Below are 22,865 nucleotides of genomic sequence, written 5' to 3'. Positions count from 1 at the left end.
AAATTAGCCTCACAAAGACTATATTTGTCAGAAATTAAAATTAAGAGAATTTATATTTTAGAAATATAAAATTTGTTCGGTGAAGTCGAGAAAGAATAAGAAAATCAATAATAAACTAATCAATCGTGTATTCGTGTTGGCTTAAAAAACAAGGCAAGCAAACTTTATTTGGTTTCCTCCTAACTCAAGTCATTAGCATTCTTCTTTGACTTTTTGGTCTAAAACCGGTTTCTCTTGTCACACCAAATGGACCGACCCGCCGCCATATATTCCGACACCGTCAACCTCAACGGCACGGTGACGCAGCTGTCTCTGCTCGCCGACGGGAGGCTGTGGTGGCCGGAGGGCGGTCAACGCAATTTGAGCATCGAGAAAGAGGTTCTCGGGTTCACCGGCGACGGTCCCGATATAAGGCTCAAAACAATCGTGGAAACCGAAGATGGATGCTGTGGCGGTGCAAGCAGAGCAAAACTAGTCCGAAACGACGTCGTTTTTCGGCCATCGTCCGAGGAAACGCATAGGCTCTGGTGCCAGAAGCTTGGCGAATTCATCGATTCTCTCGGTAGCTAGTTAATTCGAATCTTTTTTTTTATCTGGCAAATGCAAGTTTGTTAATTGTTAGAGTGTTAGTTTTGTTAGCAGTGAGGATCCACTAGCTTCCTTCTCACTTAACCATTTAACCCACTTTATATCTCCTATTCAAATCTTTTTTGGTAGCTTGTGTGGCGAATTCTAATTTAGGATGTGAATGGAACAGGACGACCCAAGAGGCTTTTTGTTTTTGTTAATCCATTCGGGGGGACGAAATCTGCTGTCATTGTTTTTCGTGATCAAGTCAAGCCTCTGCTTGAAGACGCACAAGTGCAGCTTACAGTCCAAGGTTTTTGAGTTCCCCTTCATTCCTTTCTTTTATTAGTTCTGCAACAAATTATGTCTATCACTCACTTTTTATGATTAAAATTTAGGTTAAATTAGTTTTTTATTCCTTTAACTTATTATTTAGGTTTAATTTGGTGTTTTTTTTAATTCAATTTCATCCTTTAATTCTTAAAAATCATTCATATTTTTATGTATTTTGTGGTGAATTAAAATTATTTACTGACAATTTTAAATCGTCACAAAGTGTTATTTTTTACCATTTAGATTGAAAGACTAAATTGAATCATTTTAAAAATTTAGAAAAATAAATTGAACCCAAAAATAATTAAAGGATCATATTGAATCTAAAATACAAATTAAAAGAATAAAAAACTAATTTAATATTATTATTAGTTTAATTTTAATAAGTGTAAAGATTTTTTTTATACTGAGAAGCTATAAGAAATTACTTTTAAAAAATAATTATTACAAAAGTCAAACAAATTTATTTTTAATGCATTCTAATCAAAATTAACAACAATAAAAAAATATATATACAATCTATACATCTGAATTCTTTTTTGTTTGTTATTATTTATCAGAAACTAAGCATCAGCTCCACGCAAAGCAAGTTGTTCAGTCATTAGATTTTTCAAAGTACGATGGGATTGTTTGTGTTAGTGGAGATGGGATCTTGGTCGAGGTTAGTTCATTGACATTATTGTTGTTGGTTGCAGTTCGTACCAAGTACCATTGTGATTGTGGTAATGGCTGTCAACTAATGATTGTTTTGATGTTTCTTTTGTACACATCATTGTCTAATGTTTCTCTTTCATAATCTTACTAGCGTCACACATTTTTAGTAGGTTGTAAATGGACTGCTTCAGAGGCAGGACTGGGACACTGCAATTAAGATGCCCCTTGGAGTAGTTCCTGCAGGTTTTCTTCATTTATTTTTTTAATTAAAACGTGTGAATGATGATGAGTGTAGTCCTACAAATTTTGTTACGTGAATATTCTAATTTTCTCTTCCATAATGTTTTATATAAAATGATTGATTCTATATCAAGGTACGGGAAATGGCATGGCAAAGTCTCTTCTTGATTCAGTTGGTGATCCTTGTACAGTACCCAATGCTGTTCTTGCCATCATACGAGGTTTCAAACTTTCAATTCATTGTCATTCAAACTTATCACATTTTCACATTTTATGGCCAATATTATTTTTTTTCAATGTGCTGATGAAAGTTATTAACTTTGTATTAAATGCTGTCAGGCCGTAAGCGAAAACTTGATGTGGCCACCATCACACAAGGGGAGACCAGATTTTTCAGTGTGTTGATGCTTGCATGGGGTAATTATAAATTACTGTCACCATAGTCGTGTTTTGGAAACGAGTGAATGTGAAAAAGCATCTAAGTTACTTGTGTCAGCATCTGGTTCTGGCCATGATATTCGCCGTAACATATTTGAAAATTTTAATTTTATTTCAGGTCTGGTTGCTGATATTGATATCGAGTCTGAAAAGTATAGGTGGATGGGAAGTGCTCGTATTGATTTTTATGTTAGTAAGCCATGTAATAAGTACCATGACATGTTTGTTTATGATGCTTTTCTTCATTGTTGTGTCCTTTTATATGAATTATCTTTGCATTAGTTATCTTCTAATACTTGGTTGAAGGCAAGAACACAAACCAGAGAGCAATTAATCATCATATTATATTAGTCATCTAAAAAGTTTACAATAAAACCAAAGTACCAAATTTAAAAATATTCTTTTGATTTCTTGCACTAGAATTATATATGTATGTCTAGTAGCGAACCACACTTCAGTGCCAATCTAGTTTTATGATATGTTTTCATTGTTATTTTCTTTACATTACCTATTGTTGTAGGCTCTCACTCGAATCTTGCATTTGAGGCATTACATTGGATGTCTTTATTTTGTGCCTGCACCTGGATTTGAAGCTTACGGGGACCCCACTAGTTACCCTGGAAGTTCTAATAACAAAGGCAGCAATAGTGAACTAATTGATGAGGAACCTTTGAAGTTACAAAGGCTAGGCTATCAAGGACCTGAAATTGACCTGGAGAATCAGAGTTGGAGAGTTTTAAATGGACCATTTATTTCTGTCTGGCTTCACAATGTAGCTTGGGGTGCTGAAAACACCAAGGCAGCACCAGATGCAAAGGTTAGTCTTATGCATAAAAAATTGTGTATACCATTACTCATACTTTTCACCTGATGAGTGATTTATAGTGAGAATTGATTCATATTACTAACATACTAAGGGTTTAGCTCAGTTGGTCACTTGGTTGAGCAGAGTGAATTAATTGTTATAAATCTCTTAGTACTTGATTCCTAGTAATATATATATATATATATATTGCTAACATGGCAGTGTTGGCAACACTTTTAGAAGATCAATCGGTATCAATTTGGATCCAAACAGGTCCCATGGAGGCTAATATATTCAAACAAATGAAATGAGGAATGACTATTGGCATAATTAATTGCTTGATTTTAATGACTATTAAATATAAATGTCCATAATAAGCACCATACAGAATAGATCCATAGAGACACTCCAAATGTTGTCAGAATTGACATAAATGCCAGTTGACCCCACACCCCCAAATTTCCTCCCTCTATTGTGGGACAACTTTATTTGTAATTGACGATATATAGTTGCCTAAAACCATGAACTTGACAATTTAATTTGGTAAATTCAGTTCTCAGATGGTTATCTGGACTTGATCATTACGAAGAATTGCCCAAAGTTACCATTGCTGTCGTTGATGTCAGATTTGAATAATGGAGGTCATGTAAAATCACCATATGTCATGTATTTAAAGGTGTGGTCATCACTGTGCCTCAAGTTTAATACTTTTTCCTGCTTTGATTTATTTGCACAAGATATGTTACTTTGTGTATCTTGAAACAAATTATAGGTGAAAGTTTTGGTCTTGGAACCTGGTCCACGCTTGGGGGACCAAGAGAAGGAAGGGATCATAGATGCAGATGGTGAGGTTCTGGCAAGGGGGAAAGGGTCGTACCAATGTGAGCAGAAGGCTTTGATGGCCTATGATAAACTTCAAATAACAGTAGATCAAGGTTTAGCTACTATTTTTTCTCCAATATAAAAACCTTGATTTTTATAACAAAAAAGAAAAAAAAAAAACAAAAGAAAGAATAATCTTAGTTTAATAATTTTGGAAAAAAGCAACTATCAGTGCAACCTTATTTCAGCCTGGAGAGAAAGAGATGTTAGAGAGAGAAATGTAAATATAATAAATTGTAAATGATATAAGAGATGTTCATATATCATTGTTTGATAATTTTCATCCATCATTTTATTTCATCTATTGTTGGTCATTCATTGGATCGAATTAATCCGACAAACTTAACTGTTATTTTGATATATCTATATCAACGGAAACTGAATCAATTAAACTTGATCTCTAAGTAAATATGCTGAGTAAAAATATTATTTAACATTATTTATTTATTTGGTTATTGCACCTAAAGTTTAATTAATACATCATTCATATATAATTTTTAACGTTTTACTATTTTTTTTTTATAAAAATTATAATGAAATAAACCAAATAGTTTTAAAATGTAAAATGTATATAATTAATGTTGTATCATAATTTGTACAAACAGAAGTATTTAATTAATAGTCTACAAAAATAAATATTATTAAAATGAAAATGAGACTCGCACAATGGCGAATTGCCTTACAATATATTTTCAAGCTACAGCTAGGCCAGCAACAAAAATCCATTTATAGCAATCTTTTTTTGATTCTTCGGAAACCATATACAGTAATCTAGCTACATGAATACAACACATTGGATAGAGAATATTTAGGGGAGCACTGTCCGTATCAATAAGTCGATAATCATTTGTAGTTCTAGCCCAATGCAGTTATTTTGTCCAGAAAAATATTGTCTTACTTATTAATATTATTATTTTTAATTCTTTTATGTTAATTATCCAATCTTATAAATCAAAATCTAATCCAGCCGCCGTCGGTTTTTCTTTTCAAAAATAGAATGACTCTACAATGGAAACCTATCCATCATAGGCTTCTATCTATTATAAGCTCGATTAATTTCTTTGTAAGGAGACGGGAACATCTAATCCATTTGAGATTGTATGAAAATGGAACATCTAATTAAACAAACTACAATTTCAGCTCAAATTAATCCCCCTAAAAATAAAATAAAAAAGAGCACAAGTTTTGAAAGGACAGAAAGAAGACGACCAAGTCATAAAAAACCAACTTAAGATTACATTTAAAAAAAGTCATTACCTCCAACTTCTAAAACATCCTTGTTCGATTAGCATCAAGTTAATTTGGCTGGTCTTTCTTTCATGCTCACCATACCCATCTCTAATGTCTTCCAAGAGTATCACCACAAGAAGAAGAAAAACTTAATTTTCTCCTCAAAAGTCAAAACTCTTCCTTGGTGACAAATACTACTTGTTTTTGTCACCTTCTTCTAGCTTCCTCCCCATGAATCAATTGATCATAATCCAGAGGAGGGTGAGGTCAATACATGCACCTCAAAATTTTCATCATGAGATGGAACATGAACATTATCGTACTGTGTTAGATAACAATCATCTATGAATCTATGATGGTCTTATGAGTTAGAGTATTAACAAAGCAAAGAACTAAAAAAGATAGTCGATTAAATACTGCAAAAATGAATGACCTATTCTCAAACTCATTCAAGAAATACAGCAACCTGAAGCAGCAGGCACACCTCGATGACGTAGAGGCCGGGAAAGAAACCGTGAACCTCGACAAATTCTTCGAGGACGTGGAGAACGTGAAAGAAGAAATGAGAACGGTCGAGAAGCTACACAGAAAACTGCAGGAGGCGAACGAAGAGAGTAAAGTGGTGCACAATGCAAAAACAATGAAGGAGCTCCGGGCGAGGATGGACAAGGACGTGGAGCAGGTCCTTAAGCGCGTGAAAGTAATCAAGGGGAAATTAGAGGCCTTGGAGCGTTCCAACGCCGCCAACAGAAACATCCCTGGCTGCGGTCCGGGTTCCTCGGCGGACAGAACCAGAACCTCGGTTGTTAGTGGATTGGGGAAGAAGCTGAAGGACATGATGGACGATTTCCAAGGTCTGAGAACAAGGTTGTAATTTGTCTTCGACGTTAAAATATTATGTGTGGATTTCTATTTATTTATTTGTAGCTGAGATTGTTACTCTGGTACGTAACACGTAACAGGATGCAGATGGAGTACAAGGAGACCGTGGAGCGAAGATATTTTACGATAACCGGAGAGAAGCCCGATAAGGAGACTATAGAGAACTTGATATGGAGTGGGGAGAGTGAGAGTTTTCTGCAGAGGGCGATTCAGGAGCAGGGGAGGGGACAAATAATGGACACAATTTCGGAGATTCAGGAGCGGCACGACGCGGTGAAGGAGATTGAAAAGAATTTGATTGAGTTGCACCAAGTGTTCTTGGACATGGCGGCTCTGGTGGAGTCGCAGGGGCAGCAGCTAAATAATATAGAGAGCCACGTGGCGCATGCGAGTTCCTTCGTGAGACGCGGCACGGATCAGCTTCAGGATGCTAGAGATTATCAGAAGAGTTCGAGGAAGTGGACGTGCTATGCAATCATTCTTGGGCTTGTGCTTCTTCTTGTGCTCTTGTTTCCAATCTTGATTAACCTTTTGCCTCATTTGTTAAGGTGAACAAGTGGTTGAAGAAAACACTCTTGAGGGCATTGCCATTTGCATTCTGAAATGAGCCTGTTTTTGCCATTTCTTGTGCGGATTTCAGGGTGCATCAGATGGAATCCTACCTTCCTGAACCACACTGTTCCTAGAACAGAACAAGGCTATTCTGAATATTTGATTAGGAAGAGAACAACGGGAAACCGGAACAAGATATTGTTGGAATATTGTACATGAGCAGGTTGACACATTTTTGGAATGGATACTCATTCCCATCGAACGGAATCAACTTTCTCCATTTCTTAAAATTTTCTTACTCTGTATACTGATGATGGTTGAAGAAGTTGATGTTCAACCATGGGATGTTTTAAGATAAATTACACTGTTGATTTGATTGGGGGTTGAGTAGTTTTGGTGTATTGTATCCAAAAGAATACAATATATGATTGTATAATTAAGTCAATAAGTAATTTGCACTATATATTCATTATTAAAACAAGTGTTAATTATTTTAGGCTCCACACCACATTGATTGTACTAAGTTGATGTTAGTTTTCATGAAAGACTAAATTGATATCACTTACCTTTCAAAGTAAGTGTTAATTATTTTACTCTCCAATTTTACAAAATTATCATTTTACTCCATAAATTTATAAAAGAGTATTTATTTTAGACCTTTTAAACTTTATATTCCATTGTCTTACGTAAAAAAAAAGGATAAAAGTGAATGATATATTATTAAATTAGAAACTAAAAGTTGGAATTTTGTGCAGACAAAGTAATTAAAGAGTGAATGGAAATTCAGTCGATCTGAATTCAACCTAAAAATGGATGTGTACTCAGTATTCTTATTGATAGGTTCTGACCTTAATTTGGCGACAATGCCTATTGTCATTCAAGCTTCAGTCAGTGTTAGGCAGGCTTACTGAAGGTTCCATCAATGCTTGGGAGACTTCTGTATAAATGCCATATTGAATGACTGCATTTCTACCTGCTACAGCCATATTTTCTTTGTGCCATAGATCTGTTATCTGTGACAGCAAGCTTCTTTGTTAACTAAAAGGTTTATTTACATTTTTTACCCTAATTTTAATTGATTGTCACTAGCACTACAAACAGTTTTTGGTCATCACAGAGAATAATTTTTGTTCAAATTTTAGTTTAATATCTGTCTTCTGTTGAAAATGGACGAAAAATATGATGTTTATGTTATAGCGGACTAAACTAGAGTCATTTTTTATACCACAAGCAAACAAAGCAATCCAGTCAAATATCATAGGGAGTAACCATGATTAACAGGTATACGGTATACCAACTCTTTTTGACTTGCAACCTTTCAAAGAAATTCTAGGTAACTGTCGTTTTCCTTATAATATTATATAATGTACAAACAATCCCACCTTTTTCTTGAAATATTTTGAACACCAGAAGTTCAGAACTTGATATGAAGCTCACCACTTTCTATTAATCAATTTATCAGATTCCAGGCTGAAATACTGTGCATAATGGCAGGAATTTATGGCATTGTTACCATCTTTTATACAGCACTACCTTTCCACATGAACATCATTTGTACCATTGTTTTATCAACCGTAGCTTATTGTCATGAAAACCTATTACTGATATAATCTTTAACTCTCTTAGCAATTAAAATAACCGAGAAAAAGAAATGAGAAGGAAATTCTATATGATGCTATGCTTGCCAATTAATTAAGATGATATCATGGCAAAAGTATGGAAAACCAGTAAAAAAAATTCCAAACAAATATTTGACTGCAGAGATCATTCAGATGTTGAATGCTTGGAAAAACCATACTACCAAAATGCCTTGTATTCTTGGTGTTGACTTGTTTTATGCAAGATAATGGAAATGTGTGTATCTTCAGACTACAATAAAATAAAGCATGGTAGAGGGTTTTCCAGTAATTTTGTGCATCTTTGGAATCTACCGTCTCATTGGATGTGTTTAGTAAGGTGAAAAATAGAGTGAATAGAAAATCGAAAGAAAGATACAATGAATAAATAGGAAAAAATAAATAAAAACAAGAATAAAAAGATACATTGTCAATCAATTTTTGCAGTGAACAAATAACAATCGATTGAAATGTGTGAAAATCAATTGGTGTTTATGAAGAACGATCATTCATATATGTGATTTCTGACCGCCAAAAAAATACCGTGAAAATTCTGCTCATGTTAGCAAGGAAATAATAAGGTGTGGTCCCCACCTATTTCCTCACAACCAAACCACCACCCCACTTTCTCATTTCTCACCTATTTATTCTCTCCCTTCCCTGTTTCCCCACCATTTCTACCCTAAAATTGCATAACTCAGATATGGGCTTCTGATTATATGCATATATCCTGTTCACCAAAAGCTATTACTTATGTCAATTATTTGAAGGATCTACCTCTCTGTTATAGATTAGGGATTAGGGACTAGTGCTGAAACACATTTATTGGTACAAAAGACAAAGATAAACAGCTGTAAACTCAATAATCAAGTTTCTGTAAGATTTCACCCTTGCTAAGAGGAAAGACACTCAAACCAAACAACTGCAGGTAAGAAAACCAAAGCTGAAAGCACATCCACAATATAAAATAAAGCTTCAATGATCAGCACAAAGCCATCATTTGTAACTATCCAGGACCCAGCATTAAAAATGTATAAGCTGTAACCAAATAGAAAATTCCTTTCCAATCATCAAGATTAGTATCCAAAGAAAAAAAAAACATGAAAAAAAAGGAAATTCTGATTTAATATACAAGCACTGGTCACTCAGTCATGTACCAGCATTGGGCAGGGCTGCCATAAAGGAGTTGTAAGAAGACTCAAGATCAAAGTGAAGCTGCCTTGCCTGTTGTTCCGTCAACTCATCAGCTGCACCCATCTTAGATAACCTTGCAATCCATTCCTTCATTTTGGTTTTCCCCTCAAAATCAGGGGGCAGGATTGTCAACTTATTAAGCGAAGCATAAAGGTCCGAGAGCAACGGGTGCACCTGATCCACAGCCACCATGTTAAGTTTCAAGGAATCCATTGAAGTAATAAAATTCTGAACACACTCGGCCACAGTAGCGGCAGAGGTGGAAGCAGAGGCAGCCGCAGTTGTGCGATGCTCCACGGTAGCAGGCACACCAGAAACCACGAGACGGTTAATCGCTGCAGGGCACTCCATCTTGTAAGTATCTGCAAATCGCTCAATGCTAGGCACAGTGTCTTTAAGGGTGGAAGCTAAGGTTTTGAAATGAGCTATGAGCTTCTGGCACTCCAACTCATATTCCTGCGGTGAAATTATATCTCTAACATAGGCCTTCTCAAGCCTCTCAGTGGCTTTGATAATGGCATAAAGCTCCCCAAAGTTGTCATACATTTCTCTTTCGCGCTTGTCATTCCATAGCTTAATCTCCATGGTAGTCATGGCTATAAGGTTTAGGATCAGATCACACAGTGGGGATGGAGGAGGATTGGAGAAGAGAACGGGACACGCGCAAAGAGAAAGGTTTCTTCTTCACTGAAGAAAAAACACAAGACCCAAAACTCAGCATGATAACTACAGCTAAAAGATCACAACACCAAAGGGAGATCTAACAACTAACACCATTATTTCATCACACCAAACACCAAAATGCAAACAAAACAGTGACTAAAAGACTTAAACAAACATCCAACAGAAGAAAAAATCTAAAAATCTCAACTTTCTCTCAAATAAACAACTGGGTTGCAGAAAACTTATATCTTCGTATTGAAAATCAAGGTAAAACGTGGTTTTAAACAGTAGTAAAAATAGTAATAGCAGTGGAAGTTCTAGGTTTCTGAAAATTTCCTAAAGTTTCTCAGCAACCAAACAACATGAGACGACAAGGGAGCATAAAACATTGAAGTTAACATACAATTCAGAAGATAGGAATGAAAAAAAAAATGAAAAAACAGCCACAAATCATAATAATCAACCCGAAATTTCAGGAAAAAAAAATTGCATAAATCAATAGCAATAGTCAATAGAAAAAAAAATCAAAAGATGAATACAAGATTTGGAGAAAAGGAGAGAGAGAGAGCGAGAGAGAGAGGAGACTTACAAGAACCAGAAGACGTTATCGAATGGTGCGTTGTTGTTGCTTATGGTTTGTATATTAAGAATGGAAGGGATTGCATGACATAAATCTGGTGCGGTACGGTACACGGGAAAGAGAGAGAGAGGTTGCGTGTGGGCTCCCACATACTATTATTATTATTATTGCTGCTGGGCTTACGGCATTGACGTGTAGCAGTTGAAAATCAAATAACTCATCAGCAACGCCCAAATCTCAACGCCTCCTACTTTTTTCCGATTAATACAACATCTACCTCCAACAAGGTTAAAAAAAGAAGAAGTTAATATTAAGTGAAAAAGTCTCTAACTTTGTTTTACTAATTTTTAAAAAAGTTGTAAATTCATATACAATTTTATAAAAAAGAATGTAAAATTTGTAATTTGATTTATGACTTTCACTAAAAAATAGAAAAAAAAAATCAAAACATCTAAAGTCGAAAACGACTAAAAGAGAATACAACTACACAGGTCGAATGTCTCAAACACGATTTATCCTATTTCAGATTATTTTTAAAACTCTACCATTTTTAATATAATTTTTGAAAAAAACTACTCCTCTAAGATTAAAAAAAAAACATTTGTTAAACCCATTGGTGGTAATTTGAATTGTTGCGACCGTCAGTGGTCACATGACATCTTGGCTTTTGATAAATGACAATTTAGGAAGTTACTTTTTGTTGGGGTTTGGGTATTTAGGAATCTTAGGCTTTGCCTTGCACCAAACTCATATTCATATAACACTCCTTCGATTCTTGTATTCTCGTATTAGCACAAGATTTCGTTTTTGTCTATCTATGTCCCCATCGTAATTGATGGTATAACATCAACATGCATATGATTATTGGTTATGAGAGAGTGAGAGTGCTGTTTCTTCTGTTTCTGATACCACTGCCAACGGTTCTGGGTTGGGGCAAGGAGGGCCACTATGCCACTTGTAAGATTGCACAGGTAGTTAACCGTACCACACTCTTTCTAGATTCATTATCACTATACCAATTATTCTTAAATTAGTTTCAAATAGTATAAAAATAAAGTTATAGATGGGACAGTGAAGTGTAAAACCTGCCATGAATAATATACTTTTGATGTTTAAATGAAGGGTCGGTTAGAATTTTAGTTGGTTTGGGAATACAAGAGGTTTTGGGGTTTTACTATGTGTTGTTTATCCTGAGACTGCAGTGTTGGTAAAATGTTGTTGGATGTTTCGAATTCTAGGAGTATCTTAGTGAAGATGCTCTATTTGCGGTCAAACAATTGCTTCCAGATTCTGCTCAAGGTGATCTTGCTGCCGTTTGCTCTTGGGCTGATGAGGTTGGCCATACTCACCGCTATCATTGGAGCAGCGCTTTACATTACGTTGACACACCGGATTTCAAGTGTAACTATGAATACTGCAGTAAGTTTGTTTGGCTCTTTGGTACATTGGCCTCGATGAAATTGTTGTGTATTTAGGTCCTCTTTGGATAAACTTATCAATAAGCACTTGTAGGATAAGGAAATAAGAAGATAAAATGAATTAAACTTCTTCCATAAGTTAAAATCAGTTTTTGGAAAAGTTAAATGAGAGAGCTCATCTTATAAAAGTCGAAGTGCATAAGTTGATTTTAACTTGTGAGAAAAATTTAATTCATTTTACCTTCTTACTTTTTTCTCCTATAAATGCTTATTGAGAAATTTTCCACACAAGAACTTAGACTGTTCAATGGCCACAAACTTTGCAAATTACTATGATTTGTTTTTTTTTTCATGATTCTTGTAGGAGACTGTCATGATTCTTACAGACATAAACATAGGTGTGTTAGTGGAGCAATATACAACTATACAATGCAACTTAAATCAGCTGATGCAGGCATTTCATCTGAATTTAACTGTACGCATTCACAGAGGATATTCTTAGTTTATTTGTTACATAAGAACATAGGTCCTTTAATTTACTGTTCTAATTCTGCCTTTACAATTACAGATAACTTGACCGAGGCACTTATGTTCTTGTCACATTTTGTTGGGGATATTCATCAGGTTTGTTCTTCCTAGTTCCTATATAGAATCTTTTTAAAAAAAACAGAAGTTGTTATTGGTTTATAAAGTAAATATGATTTTCAAATCTTTTGTCCTTGATTTGCATGAGTGGTGAACTAGAGTTTGAGTTTACCTGTGGGAAGGTAAGTTGGGAAATGAGAACTTGAAACTTCAAAACAAGGTTTGGTGGGAATGAGTCATGATATTATTCTCTATGTACTATGTGAAATTTACAAAATTACAATCACATAGTTCAGTATGTGTTTTTTCTTCTCCAAACTCGTGGTATAAAGGAATTGTTTTTTATTCCCATTTTCTGGTGCAGCCTCTACATGTTGGTTTCACTGGAGATCTGGGTGGAAACACAATAACAGTTCATTGGTACCGAAGGAAAGCAAATCTTCATTATGTAAGTGTCTAGAATCAGATTCTATGCTAGTTGATGACATGATGCAGGCTGATGGCCTTCTGTAACTTAATTGTATTAGGCATTTTCTCCCATTGTTTACAGTGTTTGTGATTGACTGAGAATATGTGTTTTTTTCCATAGTCTTTTAAAAACAAGGAAAAGATTTAGGATCTCTATCCATTTTTTAAAACAAGGGCATGAATTTTATTTTCAATTTCAATTCTATTTCCATTTATGCTTTTGCAGTTTGCACTGATTCCTATTTCCTACACTTGGCATTTGGTGCCAAATTTAAAGAAACCTTATTGTATACTCACATACTGTAGTTACAAGATACACCACTTTTGAAATTGCTTCTTAATTACGTTGTTACTTAGATTTTCTACATATTCCTTTGGTTTTGATATGTTGGCCGTAATGTGCTCATGCAATCTGTCTCTGTCAATAATGCAATAAATTGACTAAATTCAGTGATTTGGGTTTTTGGTCCAGGTGTGGGATGACTTGATTATTCAGTCTGCTCTAAAAACATTCTATGACTCTGATCTTTCTATTATGATACAAGCCATTCAAAGGAATATTACAGTGAGTCTTATTTTTCCCTATTTTTTAGTGCATTTATTCAAATGACAAAGATACCCAACATAGAGAAAATGAAGTTTTTTCTTTTGCCATCATGATTATTGCTTGCTTGGACTTGTAATATAGATATGTATAGACCTAGAGGCTGACTAATGATTTTTACTCACTATCTGCAGGATAATTGGCTAAATGATGTATCAACTTGGGAACATTGTGCTCACAACTACACAGCCTGTCCAAATCGGTATAAGCATCATACATTTCCTGTCCAACTTTTTTATCATTTTACTCTCTAGTTTTGTCTGATACTCTTGATTGGTTGCTTATTATTAAATTGGTTACTCTTTGCATTGCTTGGTAGTCAATATTTTTCTTTGTACATTAACAGATTTATATTCATTTCTTGTGCCTCATTATCATAACTTTTCTGCTTGAAAACATTGTGAATTGATAGAGTTGAAATACTTATCCAGTTATCCTAATCAATAACGAATTCTTGATACTAATTAATTAATATGTACGTTTTCTTGTATATTTGGATAGCCAGGGGTTCCTTTTGTTTTGCCATGTTAGCATATTACTGGCAATTACAATACTTCTCATATACAACTGATATAAAGAATTTGCATCTCATGATTTGATTGGTTACAACTTACAATTATTCAGGTATGCTTCTGAAAGCATTAGCTTAGCATGCAAATTTGCTTACAGGAATGCTACCCCAGGAAGCACTTTGAAAGGTATTTCGTAGTTTCTCATCTATAAAAAAATATTAGATGAACTATTGAACTCCTGGATCTTCAGCTAGAGATTTCCTCTTCCCCTTCTATTGTACGTAGTGTTGTTTTTTGAACCTCCTTGTTTTCCCTTTTGACTGAATCTATTTGTTTCTTTCCTTTTCTGTGTTTGTGTTCCTTTCTACTTTAGGAGAATTATTGGTCTTAAATCTAATGCCATTTCATTCTCTTTTTCTTATTTTGAATCCTTTTTTTTATCAAATAATAATAAATATAAAATCTAAAGTGTGTATCACATTTTTCTCTGTACCTGAGCATGACCGATGCAATGCACCGAATTATTCAACATTAGATGATTGACACCCCTGATTTTATTTATTTATTTATTTGGTTTCATAATATCTGAAGGATGACCTCTCATTATTTGTTACTCTATTCAATAATGTAGATGAGTACTTCCTTTCTCGGCTGCCTGTTGTGGAGAAAAGGCTGGCTCAAGGTGGTGTGCGACTTGCAGCTATCCTTAACCGTATTTTCACTTCTTCCAAGACCAGAATTGCTCAAGCTTGAACACACATCTTCAGTGGATCATTCCATGGTAATTATAGCTGTCATTTGGGCATGCACCAAAAGTAGAGAGACCTTCAGTGCTCTCTGCTTGTTAAATCTTCTAATATGAAGTAGCAGAATTATTGCCCTTGACCTGTTTATATGCCATTATGCCTATTCATTGAGCCTTGTGTAAAGGACAGTTTGCTTGATTTGGACAAGGCACTAGGCACATGAAGTTACCTAAAGCATTACGCTCACATGTTCCCTACCGGTGAGGCCTATAATGGTCTCTAGAAAATTAAGGATCATGGATGGTTCATGATCAGAGCCATATACTTTGTATCAATTAATGAAATTAATTTTGGACCATTGTAGAAGCCACCATTCTGTACCTATTGGAAGTGGTGTGATTGGCAATGGGACTCCTTTTGAAGTGAGAAATCTTGTTTTCAACAACCTTATTGTAATTCAGTTGCTTACAACAGAACCATCAACATGGGTCATTACCTCTTAATGGAACAATTGATACTTTCACTTCCCCTATATGAATTGATTATTACTTCTCTGTTGATAATTACTTCTTTCTAAATTATAAATTTGTTTAAATAATTTTGGTTAGACGTCGTGTCAGTAACTGGCAACACCTTTGTAAAAGAAATAATTGGTCCCTCAAGTATGAGAAAGATGTGAATATGAAGTTTACCTTCCTTGGATCCGGTCTGAGGGAATTCCCGAAACTCAGTTTCTAGAATGTAAAAAAAATAAGTTTTGAAAATTAAATTTCAGAACACTTGTTCATTAACAAAAATAAATTTTAGAAACTAAACTCTAGAACCTGTAACAACTAAAAATAATTTACAAAATTTAGTTTCCAAAAATTAAGGATATTTTTAGAAATAAATTAGTAATGGCAAGGGATGTAGAAGCAAGGACTAAGGAGGAGGGGCAGCACCCCCACAAAAAAAAAACAGTTTCGCTGCTATCCAAAATATTCGATACAAGTGTAGCCCAATTCATCAACTAAACGAACAAATTTTAATTATTAAAATTAGAATTTTATTTCAATAACATAGATCTACCTTTATAATTGACCTTTACCATATATGTTATTGACATTAATTTGATTATTCTGCCACGAATCATAACATAGTCATAAGAAAACAACACTAGAAACATTTATATCACTTTCGAAGTTAGAAATTTTGTTTTTTTTTTTTAAGACTTCGGTAGTCTGAATGACCAAAGGCTGAAATTGAAACACAATAAAGAATAATTTTAAATCCTTTTATTTATTGAATGTGCTTCATATTTTTAAGACATTATATATACATACATATATATATATATATATATATATATATATATATATATATGTATATATATATTTATTGGTGTAGGACCTTTGACTTTCCCGGTAGAATCTAAAGTTTTCCTACAAGTTTTGATCCTTTAAGTCAAATATAAGAGTCTTTGATCTGAGACTTAATTACAGTTAGAGTTTATCATCGCTTTCCAACTCAGTGAGTTTTACCAACTAAATTATACTCATTTGGTAGATATAAAATATTTGATTGCTCAGCGTTAAAACATAATAATTCAAATCTTCCCTTGACAGGAGGATGAAGTAAAATGGATGTATGCAACATTCCCTTTGGGCCTAAAAAGCCCAATTGGCACTTGCAGATATTTGAGAGCAGAACTCATTGCATTTGACACGGAACCTCCATGAGACTATGACCAACGAAGTAGTATGAAACACAAACTGCGGGGCCCAGCCCAGTGAGGAATCAATCATTATCAACCGTTGATCACACAGATTTATTGCACCTTCTTTGACCACTTGAATCGGTAATATACATTAACATTACTAGCTCTTTCATTGAAATGGAAGTTTCTAATCATGATCAAAGATGGAATGAACAAAAGTCTTATTTCTCCTCCGCCTTCTAAACCCATATACACGTAACGTGGTTGTTAACCTGGCCACTTTTCATTTCTCAATTTTTTTACTTTGAATTTTTCTCAATACTTTTCTGTAAATATATTTTATTTGATACTTTCTTTATTGAGCCAGAGAAAAAAGAAAGGTTACAGGTTCATACCTCTTCTATTAATATAAACTAATCATTAATATTTATTAATAAAAAACACCATAACCATATGCAAAATATTATTTGTTTAATACTTAAAAAATAATAATGAAGAATTGAATGATTTCATTTACTTTTTTAAACACAAAATCCGTATTTTCTTTCACTTTGTTAAAAAATTGATTTAAGACCTAGAATCTCAACTGCACCCTAATTTATTGGGACACAGGTCGGCGTACTGTGTGACATGCGCTGGAGGTATATTGGTGTAAGATGGTATTAATAACTTACAATACTAAGTTGCCTACACGCATCATATTTATAACCCTTACAACCTAAATACGAGAATTAATTTGGCACACACCAAAAAGGCGTGGAAAAAAGTTATTGAATCTTCGCCTCCAGCAACTTCATTACCAAACCAAAGGTTGCTGTTCTTAAAACATCATGGATCATCAATGCTATTCTATTGCTTTTTATTCTCATTTGCTCATGTTGTATTGAAGAGCTGTGTTGATTTTCTTCAAGATCTATATAGTATAAGTTTGATAGTTAAAGGAAAAGAAAATAAGAAAAAGACGCAGGTTTGATTTTTTCTTCTGACAAAACTAATATTCCAATAAAGTAACATTTGTTTATAAAAAAAATACTGTTTGCCATTTTTGGTTCATAAGGTTCATTGCATAACACTAAAACTGATTATGGAAATAAGCTGTTCTTTCTATGTGTTTTTTTGTTTCTTTTATCATGATTTTCTTGTAACTTTCAGCATTGATGTTATTTTACGGGATTGTCGCCGTGACAAACCAAATTGTTGATCTTTCTATGCATTTGTTTTGTTAGTAGGCAAGTAATAAATTTGCGTCAATGCAAACTCATCTTATTTTTTTCTTTATTTTCAATGCAAACTCATTTGATGATTTTAAATCTCACATGAAAAGAGTTTCAACAAATTTTCTCAATCTTCATCTCCTTAATCTACATGCTGTAAAAAGTTTTTTTTTTAAAAAAAAAATTGGGTGGAATAAGCTTACAAGAGTAATAAATCATGGTTGCCTGGCTTATGATGATCACTCTCAGCATAGCCTCTAGGGTCTATATTGTTGGTATAGTTATTTAACAACAGCAACTGTTCAAATTCAAATGGTTCTCTTGTTTTATCTTTAATATTCTGTTGTTATCTCTTATGCATTTATCTTTAAGTTTAAACTGAACCTCTACTTATGTATATATATTACCACACTCTGATGGAATAAATGAGTGGTCATTCACGCTTCTATATGGTATCAGATTTGCCTCAAGCCTAACAGCCCTATTTCGATCCCACTCATGGATGGCTATCACCACCACTTCCGCTCCCCTTGTAGAACTGACGCTTGTGTACATATGACAATCTAACTCGCTTAGTGTTTTGTAATTTTGTTCAATAAGACGATTTTCTGCAGACAATATGTTTGATGGCATCATCAAAAAGTAAATCTTGCGTAAAATTATTGTAAAATCAGTTACAGTTTTGGGAGTTTCTAAACTTTGTGTGGACCTTTGTAACTGCCAAAGGCTGATGAGAAAGACTACATTAACCTTTGTTTTTGTTGTCCAATATTCTTGGAATTGATGGTTGCCAACTTGTCACAAACTGTGAATTTCTTTGCAACCCTCAAACTCCCTTTTGTCTCTGCTCATGCTCTTCTAAGAACCTAATTTGCATACCGTTTGTATATATAACTTGTTATTTCTTGTAAAACATTTCATCCTTCCCCTTGTTGCTGTTCAAACTTGGAAACACTAAAACCTCTGAACTTTGATATTTTCAGTAGGCTTAGGAAGTGTAAAGACTTGTTCTCTAACAATGGCATTGGCAAGGATTGCTAGGGCCAACCTGAGAAGATCAGGAGGTGCTTTGGGCAGTTCTGCTCATGAGAAGGATATGTTCAGTGTGGGAGGATACACAAGCAGATCCAACATACCTTCCCATAAAACTTTTGAATCAGATCGAAAGATTTCATATGTTCCAAGAATTAAGGAACAGAACTACATAAACTTTTCAATGAGGGGAATATCAGGAACACCATACCATCACTTTTCTTCTGCTAGCACACAGACTGTTATAGAGGAGTCCGAGTATGAGTTTGAGAGTGATCGGCAAAGATATGCAGGACTACAGCCAACAAAGCCAGGTGAAAAGCCTAGGGTGGTTGTTATTGGTACGGGTTGGGCCGCGTGTCGGTTCCTCAAAGGGATAGACACCAGAATTTATGATGTTGTGTGCATATCACCAAGGAATCACATGGTCTTTACTCCTTTACTAGCTTCAACTTGTGTTGGAACCCTGGAATTCAGAACTGTTGCTGAGCCTGTATCCAGAATACAGAATTCATTAGCAAGGGACCCTAACTCCTACTTCTTTCTAGCTTCTTGCACTGGCATTGACACAGGCAAACATGAAGTGAGTAAAATGATATACACCCTTTGGCCTATGTTTTTCTCTTTGGACATTCATATAGTCAAGGAATGCTCAATGCGAGATATATAAACTTAATAACTTATGTTTGTACGAAATTTTTCTATAGAATGCTGCAGTGCATGCTGAAGTTTTCCTAGTGAAATGCCTACTCATTTTTTTTTCATGCCAACAGATCTATTGTAAGGCAGTTAACAATGGTGGATTGCCTCAAGAGCCTTACCAATTCAAAGTCGCGTATGACAAGCTTGTAATTGCATCAGGATCTGAGCCTTTAACTTTTGGTATCAAGGGAGTAAAGGAAAATGCTTTTTTTCTTCGCGAAGTGAACCATGCTCAAGAAATAAGGAAGAGACTTCTCCTTAATCTGATGCTTTCTGAAAATCCAGGTGGGTATTTCATATCCATCATAGTTTATTTTTAGGTATTCTCATTGTAGTTATGTCATTTTGACAGAGAATAAACCTTGGTAAATGATAGTGCAACACTGTAAGTATTATTCACATATTCTGTTTTCTTAGTTCTCTTTCTTAAGAGAGCGTGAATTTTCTTTTTCTTTTAGTATTATTCTTCAGCAGGAGCCATTTAAAGTTGTTACACAGGATTTTTATTGTTAATTTTTTCACTTTGCTTGTATTAATAACTATGAAGTTGTCATTTTCTTACTGAAGCCTAAGCTAAGAACGTTTTCATGTAACAGGCATATCGGAAGAAGACAAGAAACGCCTTCTACACTGTGTAGTTATTGGAGGTGGTCCTACCGGAGTGGAATTTAGTGGTGAATTGAGTGATTTCATCATGAGAGATGTTCAGGAGCGCTATACTCATGTCAAAGATTACATTCACGTCACACTCATTGAGGTACTTGGCTGAATTCACTTCCATATAGGAAAGCCTGTAGGGTGAGTTGAGGTTTAAATTTGTGTGCTTAACCATTATGATTACTTTTTATGATTAGGCAAACGAGATACTGTCATCCTTTGATGTTAGCCTACGGCAATATGCAACAAAGCACTTAACAAAGGTAAATTTTTTGAGTTTTGATCATATATTTTAATCTGTCTAGATTAGCAACTAGCTCACGGCTTCAACTTTCAAGTGTAAGCCTGACACATTCAATGTTTGTTGTATCAGTCCGGGGTCCGTCTTATGCGAGGTGTGGTGAAGGAGGTGCATCCCAAAAAGATAATTCTGAGTGATGGAACAGAGGTTCCTTATGGCCTCCTGGTTTGGTCCACAGGGGTTGGTGCCTCTGAGTTTGTGAAAACACTAGATCTTCCCAAGTCTCAAGGTGGAAGGTATGTGTGCTGCCTAAAAATAAAAAACATTGTTGCTCAATTGTGATCTCCATTTAATTGATGTTGTTGATTGATACAGAATTGGTGTAGATGATTGGCTGCGTGTCCCCTCAGTGGAAGATGTATTTGCCCTTGGAGATTGTGCTGGTTTTCTTGAACACACTGGAAGGCCTGTGCTTCCAGCTCTAGCTCAGGTTTGCCTTTACCTATTTTGTTTCTGCCAAATGATGTCGATAAAGTGATCAAGAAAACAGCTAATTGTAAAGTTAAACCTATGCTGATCTATAATTTCCTTGTATCCAGTGAGAAAAATCCCAAAGAGGGTAACAATGGATGTAATTGCAAGTTGCAGTTGACATCTATTTATGTTTACTCCCGAACATGGAATGATATAAAGCCTCTTTCTGAGTGCCCTTTTGGTAGCTGCTCAGGAGGCTTACTAAAGAGGGTGTGTTTGGATACACGTTGGAACCACGTTGAATGGAAACATCACACTTTCCAAAGCAAAAATGTCAAAGAAACTATGTTGTAGCTTTCATATGAAAGTCCATTGACGTTGGATTCAACTTGATTCTCAAACACACAGAATATGTATATTTTGGCTTACCAAAAAATCACAGAATATGTATTGCTATGTACTATCTATTTGTAGTGTTAAATTGTTCATGTGACATTGTGCACATAAAAAATAGTAGTTACCAGCAACTAGGCATTCTAGTCACAATACATTTTCATAAAAGTATATTCCATTCTATGCTTGAAAAACAAGCATCAAGAGCTGTTCATGTCCCATGAACTCACCAATGTATTTGGTTTATTACAGGTTGCTGAAAGGCAGGGAAAGTTTCTTGTGGAGTTGTTCGACGAAATAGGGAATCAGAATGGAGGCAAGGCTTATTCTGCAAAAGGCATGCCACTTGGAGAACCTTTTGTATATAAGCATCTTGGGAGCATGGCATCAGTAGGTGGCTACAAAGCACTGGTGGATCTACGACAGTCAAAGGTACATTATAGGAATATTTCTAATTTCTAATTGTATCTTTAATCTTTACTTACCTTTCAAGGTTTTTTTTTTTTTTTGGCAAATGTTAATTTTTGTCAATGTTATTTTTTTTTATTAATGGAGGAAATTGAGCTCACAACCTTTTTCATCTTCATTTTGTTCTTAATCATTCAACCCACTTTATATCATCATTCCTTAATCATTCAACCCACCTTATATCATTAGAGTTCAAGGGTGGTGTTATATGGAAATAAAAAAAAAAAACTGAGCAAAGTAAAAAAAATAGCTTCTGATTTTGTGCTACATATATGCTGTGTAGGATTCAAAGGGATTGTCACTTGCTGGTTTTGTTAGCTGGATGATATGGCGCTCTGCATATCTGACACGTGTCCTTAGCTGGAGGAACAGGTTTTACGTGGCAGTCAACTGGGCCACCACATTAGTCTTCGGTAGAGACAACAGCAGGATAGGTTGAAATTTCATTCATTGAAGAAACAGCAAAACCAGTCAAATATTTTTCTTGGTAGAGTTCCTGATAGCAACACAGACATACATCATGATCCCAACTCAGTAAAGATAGAAGACGCAGCTATAAAGGCCCAACCGCACCTTGCGGATTATGTGTAACAGACTATGATATTAGTTAGCAGCAGTGTGGTTTTGTTCTGTTTAGCAAAATGCCAAAGTTGGTTAGTAGTTTGTGAATTCTGTTAGTAGCCTCGCTGATCGGTGAGCTTGTTAGCCACCAAAAGCTTATATAAAGAACCACTGAAAGAAATAAAACACAGAATATGCATTATCAGATTTTTTATTTTTTTTTAGTAATCGGAGATTACTTGACCTCGAATTCAAGTCCTTTATCACTGTTACCTCACACATCTGACCTCTGCTCCTATCAGTTTCACTCTATATATGGAGGTTAAATTAATCATTTTGTCTTATAGTTTTAGAATTTGTATATTTTAATTACTATAATTTAAAAGTGGTTTTTTAGTTTTTATGATTTATATTTTAAATTTTTTAGTTTCTATAGTTTTATTATGAATTTAATATTA

The 22,865-nt window shown here is 34.7% G+C and overlaps 5 protein-coding genes across 7 annotated transcripts; 4 read left to right on the top strand and 1 right to left on the bottom strand.

Moving 5' to 3' along the window:
* Nucleotides 1–152: 152 nt before the first annotated feature.
* LOC114421308 (sphingosine kinase 1-like) lies at nt 153–4,219 on the top strand. Of its 2 annotated transcripts, XM_028387177.1 has the most exons (10): nt 153–562; nt 758–880; nt 1,461–1,561; nt 1,725–1,797; nt 1,929–2,015; nt 2,134–2,211; nt 2,351–2,421; nt 2,753–3,049; nt 3,591–3,713; nt 3,810–4,219. In XM_028387177.1, exons 1-10 carry the CDS (start codon nt 247–249, stop codon nt 3,999–4,001), a joined length of 1,461 nt encoding a protein of 486 aa, XP_028242978.1. In that variant the 5' UTR covers nt 153–246; the 3' UTR covers nt 4,002–4,219. The 2 variants fall into 2 exon arrangements, with proteins under 2 accessions (XP_028242978.1, XP_028242979.1); XM_028387178.1 differs by lacking the exons at nt 153–562; nt 758–880 and having other exon boundaries at nt 1,722–1,797.
* Nucleotides 4,220–5,352: 1,133 nt separating this feature from the next.
* Nucleotides 5,353–6,959, top strand: LOC114424692 (syntaxin-124-like). The gene is made up of 2 exons (XM_028391547.1): nt 5,353–6,016; nt 6,112–6,959. The coding sequence occupies exons 1-2, from the start codon at nt 5,574–5,576 to the stop codon at nt 6,581–6,583; spliced, it is 915 nt and encodes a 304-aa protein (XP_028247348.1). The 5' UTR covers nt 5,353–5,573; the 3' UTR covers nt 6,584–6,959.
* A 2,094-nt stretch (nt 6,960–9,053) lies between these two features.
* LOC114421307 (vacuolar protein sorting-associated protein 28 homolog 2-like) lies at nt 9,054–10,782 on the bottom strand. Its single transcript, XM_028387176.1, has 2 exons — nt 10,646–10,782; nt 9,054–10,080 (listed from the first exon to the last, which is right to left on the bottom strand). Exon 2 carries the CDS (start codon nt 9,985–9,987, stop codon nt 9,349–9,351), a length of 639 nt encoding a protein of 212 aa, XP_028242977.1. The 5' UTR covers nt 9,988–10,080; nt 10,646–10,782; the 3' UTR covers nt 9,054–9,348.
* Nucleotides 10,783–11,302: 520 nt separating this feature from the next.
* Nucleotides 11,303–15,523, top strand: LOC114422697 (endonuclease 4-like). 2 transcript variants are annotated; one of them, XM_028389176.1, is made up of 9 exons: nt 11,313–11,607; nt 11,875–12,055; nt 12,419–12,529; nt 12,623–12,678; nt 13,004–13,087; nt 13,580–13,672; nt 13,846–13,913; nt 14,336–14,409; nt 14,855–15,523. In XM_028389176.1, the coding sequence occupies exons 1-9, from the start codon at nt 11,488–11,490 to the stop codon at nt 14,974–14,976; spliced, it is 909 nt and encodes a 302-aa protein (XP_028244977.1). In that variant the 5' UTR covers nt 11,313–11,487; the 3' UTR covers nt 14,977–15,523. The 2 variants fall into 2 exon arrangements, with proteins under 2 accessions (XP_028244979.1, XP_028244977.1); XM_028389178.1 differs by lacking the exon at nt 12,419–12,529 and having other exon boundaries at nt 11,303–11,607.
* A 1,853-nt stretch (nt 15,524–17,376) lies between these two features.
* LOC114424415 (internal alternative NAD(P)H-ubiquinone oxidoreductase A2, mitochondrial-like) lies at nt 17,377–22,621 on the top strand. Its single transcript, XM_028391256.1, has 9 exons — nt 17,377–17,475; nt 18,863–19,494; nt 19,685–19,898; nt 20,210–20,370; nt 20,468–20,533; nt 20,644–20,807; nt 20,887–21,001; nt 21,631–21,810; nt 22,130–22,621. The coding sequence occupies exons 2-9, from the start codon at nt 18,898–18,900 to the stop codon at nt 22,283–22,285; spliced, it is 1,653 nt and encodes a 550-aa protein (XP_028247057.1). The 5' UTR covers nt 17,377–17,475; nt 18,863–18,897; the 3' UTR covers nt 22,286–22,621.
* Nucleotides 22,622–22,865: the final 244 nt, after the last annotated feature.

Source organism: Glycine soja, chromosome 8, assembly GCF_004193775.1.
Source record: "Glycine soja cultivar W05 chromosome 8, ASM419377v2, whole genome shotgun sequence".
Taxonomy (NCBI): Eukaryota; Viridiplantae; Streptophyta; class Magnoliopsida; order Fabales; family Fabaceae; genus Glycine; species Glycine soja.
Note: the sequence above shows the minus strand (reverse complement) of the source record. Positions and strands in the feature narration are given on the sequence as shown.